At 45.8% G+C, this 7,442-nt stretch overlaps 1 protein-coding gene across 1 annotated transcript; it reads left to right on the forward strand.

Annotated features, from left to right (window-relative positions):
- The first annotated feature begins 2,429 nt into the window (after window positions 1-2,429).
- Window positions 2,430-5,324, forward strand: LOC133799624 (ubiquitin receptor RAD23c-like). The gene is made up of 4 exons (XM_062237622.1): window positions 2,430-2,604; window positions 4,770-4,876; window positions 5,067-5,132; window positions 5,241-5,324. Exons 1-4 carry the CDS (start codon window positions 2,430-2,432, stop codon window positions 5,322-5,324), a joined length of 432 nt encoding a protein of 143 aa, XP_062093606.1.
- The last annotated feature ends 2,118 nt before the right edge of the window (window positions 5,325-7,442 follow it).

A 7,442-nucleotide genomic window follows, 5' to 3' on the forward strand; every position in this document is an offset into this window, starting at 1 on the left:
GAGGCTCTATTGGCCCAGGATACAAACAAGTCCCAGACCACTGGGACGTACATAGGTACTCTGATAAAGTAGTGGCCCAGGGCATAGTGGTGTCTACCCTGATGGTGTCAGAGTCGTGGCCCAGGACAAAGTACTGTCGGCTCTGGCGTATGGTCGGGGGTGTCCAAGTGGTACCACTACTCTTCGTACAGGTCCGTACTACCACTACTCCTCAGACGCAGATCATAGGGTCGTGCCTCTGTTCTCTCCACAACCGTACACCCCGTGTCAGCGCACGTGTTCCGTACTCGGTTGTCCTCATCAATTCCCGTTCAATGCTCCATGTTCGTTTGGCATATAAGCAAGGTTCTCCCAAGTGATCTCGTGCCTATGCCAAGGAGGCTTCAACCCATGCATGTCCTGAGAAGTCAAGGCGCCAGGGGCCAGGGCCGGCTTATGCGGGTCACATGGACACGAGACTCGTAGTATGGACGCCGTGGCAAGGCCACACCCTCGCATAGCGAGGGTACCTCGCGTAGCGAGGTTGGCCCTTTTTCCTCAGGCGTAGGCATGGCTCAGGAAACGGGCGTCATAACAAGGCAGCACCCTCGCATAGCGAGGCTGCCTTGCCTTCCCCCGGGTGCAGCGTCGCAAGGCTAGGGGCATGGATGCCACCACGAAGCCTCACCCTCGCATAACGAGGGTGCCTCGTGTAGCGAGGCTGACCTTCTTCTCCCGAGTGTAGACGAGGCTTGATGCCTGCTGGAATGGGGCGCACGCGGATGGCCAGCTGGGGACCCTCGCATAGCGAGGGTGAAGTTTGGATGGGCAAGTGGCCGAAGTCCCTCGCCTAGTGAGGGTGACTCTCTTACCCCCAACTCCCTCACCGTCATGTGATGCCCTTTCAGGATGTCTCGTAGCATAGAGCTTCACTCGTGAATAGAATTCACAAGGAAAAAATTCCACATTTACACTTCCCCCCGAGTCTATAAGTACACTTTTAAGTGTGTTTGTAGACTCTCTCTATTTTTCTTGCATGACACGCACGGCCAGCCTTGGGGGACTTAGCCTTGGAAATTTTTCCAACGTCGCTCGAAGAAGCCCGAAGTGTGGCTTGGAGTTGTGTTTCTTCTTAGTGTTTGAAGAAACACAATAGCCACCTAATACTTGGGGGCTCCACGTAAGTTCCTAAGGTTGCGTAAGGACTAATCATCCTCAATCGCAGAACCCAAGTTTCGAAGCCACTTGTCCACACCAAGATCTGCGTAGCCTAGTGGCATGCTCTCCAACTTATTTTCACGAGTTCAAGGGTTCTATCCTCCTCCAAAGCTCTTGAGGTGCTCTAGTAGATCCCTCTTATTGCTGTTGTTCGTGGATCACATATTTTTCTTTGATCTGATGGCGATAATCTTTCCGGTGCACCTTGATTATACTTGTAAGGACACATTAACCCGTTGGGCTGTTGGGGTCCTTTTATATTCATTGCGCGCGCTTGTTATTTTTTTGCGAGAAGCGTCCTTCTCGTCCTTATACATAGTACTATTTTTTCCAAGGGTCACTTGTAAGACCCTTTTTGGCTAGCCGGCTTAATGGCCGATCTAGACTTATTGAGCGATTCCCTCCTTACGGCCTCACCTCTTGGGGTGTCGGCCTTTAGTTAGAGGTCATCCTTTTAGACCGTTCCTTTGATATTCATAAGGGTAGCTAATCCTTTTGAATATAAGAGAGATTTTTTTTTTTTTCTCATGCCTCCTGTCCTACCCCCCAAGTGCTTGGTGAGATTTAATTCAGCAGGCAGTTCGGTTGATGCTCGATTTACTTGGGGGTTATGTAGGTAACCTCTTTCATTCTCGTCTACTGAGATAGCCTATCCTGCGACAAACTAAACACAGCTACTGCCTGTGTTGGGAGTGGAAGTCTTACGAGTAGTATTTCCTCAGGTGTTCCGCGCCATTTGACCCTTCATTGGTTGGGGGCTGTGCAGGGGACTCGCCCATTCCCGCCTTTAAGTTCGCGTGACCATCCTCTACACGAATATACTTCTGCGCTCTCTCGTAGAAGTCATCTAGATCTGTGACTTCCCCCTTGAGCATATTATCCCACAACTTGCTTCCCGGAAGCACTCCGGCTGTGATGGCCATTTTTAATTCCCTGTGGGTCAAGCTCCCCACTTTGGCTACCTCCATGCTAAACCTGTGGATGTAACCCTTCAGACTCTCATTTTCTCCTTGTTTTACATTGGCGAGGTTGGTTCCTGGCATTGTATAATCACGCATGGCGTGATGCTGTTGGAGAAACTCATCCGAAAACTGCTGCCAAGACCTGATGGATCCTGGGCGAAGTTTTCTGAACCACTTATACACAAGTCCTTTCAAGGTGAGCACGAAACAGTGGCATCTAGCCCCGCTGCTGATCCCTCTTAACTTCATCAAATCATTGAATGCGTCCAGATGGTACTTGGGGTCTGTGCTCCCCTCATATGGGGTCAGATTTGGCTCCTTGAAGTTGGCTGGGAGTCGGATGACTTGGACCTCTTTAGTGAATGGCGATTCATGATCGAACTCATCCTCGATGGTTTGTCCTCCGGGTACGATGACAATCTTGCTCTGCAGGCTCCTAGTCTCTGTATCGAGGCCTTGCCTCCTCTCCTTCAGGGAGTCTCTCAACATGGAGGGGTTGACATCTTCCTTTCCTTTATCGTCTCGGGGGACAGTAGGAGGTGTAGTTCTCTTGTCTGCCCCTCCTTTGTTGAGCTCTCCTCGTAGATCTAAGGGCGTCCTCTTTGAGGTGACCTCGATGTCGTTGTGAGAGCCAACATTGATCCCTTGCCTTGGCCCCTGAGGTGGCCTCGATGGTCCGGGATGCTCCTGCGGCTTCTCCCTAGGGGTGTTGCTGATGGAGTGTCTGGTCCTCCCGTCGTCTGCTGGGACAGTGGTTTCCCGACCCTTCTCTTTCCTCCTGGGCAGGGTCATGTTCGACTTACCTTGCAACAAGCCATTCAGCACCTCCTGCATGTTCTCTAGGGTAGTCTCTAGTCTTTGTTTTTACGGTGCAGTTCACGAATCTCCTCTTCATAGAAACGAGATTTGGAACTCGAGCTCACGGAATGGACCCGGGGTTGCTTATCGTGTCTACGCGTCGAGGGGCCCGGGTCTTGCCGGCCGGAGTCCGGTACTTGTGGTGGTTTGGGAGGAGGGAACTCGTTGGCATTCCCGGGTTGTGCAGCAGTTGTCCTTGGAGGACTTTCACCGTGTGGGATGGCCGGTGACGAGGCCTCCTTGTCATTCTCGTGAACCTCAGGGTCCCTTGGGGGCTCTACGTCCCGGGGTGGAGGTGGATCCTTCATGGAGGCCTTCAGCTGGACTCCGGTAAGGTGGACCTCCACCTCTTGAGGCTCCCTAATTCGCTTCGAACGTCTTGGCATTTCTCCTTGCCGGAAGTAATGGAAGAACAGTAGCTTGGTGCTTACGTTCCCACAGACGGCGCCAAACTGTTGACGGTAAGAACTCGTCAACGATTGATGGTTAGAAAACTTCAATCTCTATACTATAAGAAGCTATGAATTAGATAGAAAGAACTCTAAACAACAGGAGAAAACTCGGGCAAGCATGAGAACCAGAAGCATATATTTCATAAGTCTCATTTCTACATTCAGTTTTTCAACCCCTTAGCCTGAGGGGTTGGAGCCTATTTATAGGGGAGGCTCTATTAGCCCAGGATACAAACAAGTCCCAGACCACTGGGACGTACATAGGTACTCTGATAAAGTAGTGGCCCAGGGCGTAGTGGTGTCTACCCTGATGGTGTCAGAGTCGTGGCCCAGGACAAAGTACTTTCGGCTCTGGCGTATGGTCGGGGGTGTCCAAGTGGTACCACTACTCTTCGTACAGGTCCGTACTGCCACTACTCCTGAGACGCAGATCATAGGGTCGTGCCTCTGTTCTCTCCACAACCGTACACCCCGTGTCAGCGCACGTGTTCCGTACTCGGTTGCCCTCATCAATTCCCGTTCAATGCTCCATGTTCGTTTGGCATATAAGCAAGGTTCTCCCAAGTGATCTCGTGCCTATGCCAAGGAGGCTTCAACCCATGCATGTCCTGAGAAGTCAAGGCGCCAGGGGCCAGGGCCGGCTTATGCGGGTCACATGGACACGAGACTCGTAGTATGGACGCCGTGGCAAGGCCACACCCTCGCATAGCGAGGGTACCTCGCGTAGCGAGGTTGGCCCTTTTTCCTTAGGCGTAGGCATGGCTCAGGACACGGGCGTCATAACAAGGCAGCACCCTCGCATAGCGAGGCTGCCTTGCCTTCCCCTGGGTGCAGCGTCGCAAGGCTAGGGGCATGGATGCCACCACGAAGCCTCACCCTCGCATAACGAGGGTGCCTCGTGTAGCGAGGCTGACCTTCTTCTCCCGAGTGTAGACGAGGCTTGATGCCTGCTGGAATGGGGCGCACGCGGATGGCCAGCTGGGGACCCTCGCATAGCGAGGGTGAAGTTTGGATGGGCAAGTGGCCGAAGTCCCTCGCCTAGTGAGGGTGACTCTCTTACCCCAACTCCCTCACCATCATGTGATGCCCTTTCAGGATGTCTCGTAGCATAGAGCTTCACTCGTGAATAGAATTCACAAGGAAAAAATTCCACATTTACATTTTGTACGAGTTTACTCAAACCGTGTACTATTTTTCTTCTATATGTGGTTTTTATTACATGAAAAATAATATTTTTGAAAGGTTAATATTCTCCAAAGGTTTGTTGTAAGAGACATTCTTTGTTGATGACACTGTGAAGTTGACATAGATGTTATGCATCAGGGAATTCCTGAACAGGCAGATGTTCCACCAGTCGCCCAAGTTCCTGCTCAGGCAGCAACAAACTCCCCAGCAATCATTCCTCCAGTGCAAGCATCTAACCTGCTGATGCACCTGCTGTTGTCCCTAATGCAAATCCACTGGATCTCTTCTCACAGGTAGCTATTGTTCTACCTCTTAACTTTTGAATTCTTCCCTCAGATAGATGCTCCTTTGAAGTTTGAATTGTATTTTATGATCAGCTAATTAATAAAATATATTACTATTCTTGAAACAGGGCCTACCAAATGTGGGTGTAAATGCTGGTGCTGGCAATTTGGATTTTCTTCAAAACAGTCAACAGGTACTTGATTTTTTTTTCCTTTCCTTTTTTCTTTGATCCATATGGAGCTTTACTCTTTTTTATTGCTATAGTCATGGTTGAATTTTTTTTCTCTAACTTTCATTGTAGTTCCAAGCATTGCGAGCTATGGTGCAAGCAAACCCTCAAATTCAGCAGAATAGGCTTCTCATAAAGAAACAAAATGCCTGTTGATAGCTTAGTCATTTTGGTGGCAGACGGACACTAAATAGTACTCATGCTACACTTATTGTTTTGTAGCCTATGCTTTAAGAGCTAGGGAAACAAAATCCACATCTTGTGCATCTCATACAAGAGCCTCAGGCTGACTTTTTGCGCCTGATAAATGAACCTATCGAGGGAGGAGAAGGACGAGATGAATGCAGTTTTTTTTTTATTATTTATCAGTTTTTGTTATCTACTTGACACATGCTAATTTTTCATTTTTATTATACAATCAGGAACATTCTAAGCCTGATGGCTTCAGCCATGCCACAGGCTATGACTGTAACTCCTGAGGAGCGGGCAACCATTGAACGTGTATGTTTCTAATCTTTGTTTAACCTCTATGTAGTCCCTCTCTTGTTTGTGCTTTTATGCAAGAACCAAGATGGCTACTCAAGAACATTTATTGAATTTTTTTATTCTTAAACATATAATTTAGACGGTTGAAACCTTTACTGCACTGTTTTATAGTTAATTTTATTATAATGTTTCAGTCAGTTCTATGTATCAACAACCATTCAGATCAATCACATTTTAGGACCAAAATAAATATATAAATAAATAAATAGTCAATTGAACAGAGGGAAAAACTCTAGTGATGGTTAAAAATATAGAAGTGGCTGTTAGACAAAATAATCCGAAAGACTTGGCACTTGATCAAGCTATACATCTATTGCTCGCTGGTATGTTTGCCAAGTGTTTGTGTATTGGTTCTGGTTTAGTTTTCTCACCACAATCACTTGAGTAGACAATGAGGGACTGCTTTTGAGTACTGCCCTTGGGGTATGTTCATTTCTTCATTTATTGATTCTTTATGTTATTTTTCTTCTATTTCTTATTTTAAAGTGTTATTTGTTTCATTTGGAAAAACAGGGGTGGCAGTATTTCTGGGTTTTCAACACTACATTTTGGCCCTTGGAACTACAGTGATGATCCCTTCTTTCCTTGTTCCTTACATGGGTGGTACTGATGTGAGCTCATTTTTCATAAAAGACCAATATTTCTTTTTAAGAAAGAAATTAATATAGTTTGTGAGCGGATCCTTTAATGTTTCCTCATACTAATTTTGCTCATCCTCTTTTCTTTACTAAAGTGATAAAGTAAAGTTTTTGGAGTTGTTTATGTATCAAAGTTGAAACTTTGTTAATGAATTTATGACCATCTTTGAAAAATAAAATTTCATCAGGGTGATAAAGTCAGAGTAATACAGACTCTACTGTTTGTTGAAGGAATTAACACACTTCTTCAAACTCTCTTTGGAACCAGACTGCCTACTGTTATTGGAGGGTCTTATGCATTCATGGTCCCTATTATATCTATCATTCATGATTCATCACTGGCTAGTATTGAGGACCCTGATATCGTAAGTGCAACCCTTCTATTCTTGAATAAGGCATTTCCTTTTCCTTGATATCACTAAAGCATTCTTTTATGGTATGACTTCTTTGCTATCTGTGTGTTGTAAGGAAGCTTACTTTTCTTGTACATATTTCTAGAGATTTCTCAACACCATGAGAGCAGTCCAAGGTGCTTTGATAGTAGCATCAAGCATACAAATTATCCTAGGATACAGTCAAATTTGGGCCATCTGTTCCTGGTAAGATTTATCTATCTTGGAATTAGAGGTAGTTGATTCAGGTATAATGCTAAAACCTGAAAACAACAGTATAATAGCTTTTGATTCTTGCTATTCAAATGGTTCTTTAGAGGGAATAAAAATTGGATGGTTCCTATTCCAAGGGGGAAAACAATGATTCCTTTGTTTTTAAGTGTCAAGTGCAGTACTAATCTTTCAAAATCCTAATATTTCTATGCAATTTATAGTATTGAACTTGGTTTGGTCACATTTTTAGTCTTACTGAACCATTTTCTCTAGTTCAGGCATGATATGGACTAGTCCTTTATGAATGCTGAATGGATATTTGACCATATGGTCCCCATGCATTTTTCTGTTGAAATATGTTTTACTGTACATTGGCTTTAAGGTCTGTTAACTATTTTTTGCACTTTGGAATTGGCACAGATGGGAATCTTCAATTTGTTGTGTTTTGATTATTTAAAAATTTGCCAAGAGTTTCTTTTCTTGAT

Source organism: Humulus lupulus, chromosome 9 (assembly GCF_963169125.1).
Source record: "Humulus lupulus chromosome 9, drHumLupu1.1, whole genome shotgun sequence".
Taxonomy (NCBI): Eukaryota; Viridiplantae; Streptophyta; class Magnoliopsida; order Rosales; family Cannabaceae; genus Humulus; species Humulus lupulus.

Coding starts and splice junctions, on each gene's coding strand:
- LOC133799624 (XM_062237622.1), top strand. CDS start 2,430: ATGGTACTTGGGGTCTGTGCTCCCCTCATATGGGGTCAGATTTGGCTC. Junction 4,877..5,066: donor CCCCAGCAATCATTCCTCCA/GTGCAAGCATCT, acceptor TTCTTGAAACAG/GGCCTACCAAATGTGGGTGT. Junction 5,133..5,240: donor TTCTTCAAAACAGTCAACAG/GTACTTGATTTT, acceptor CTTTCATTGTAG/TTCCAAGCATTGCGAGCTAT.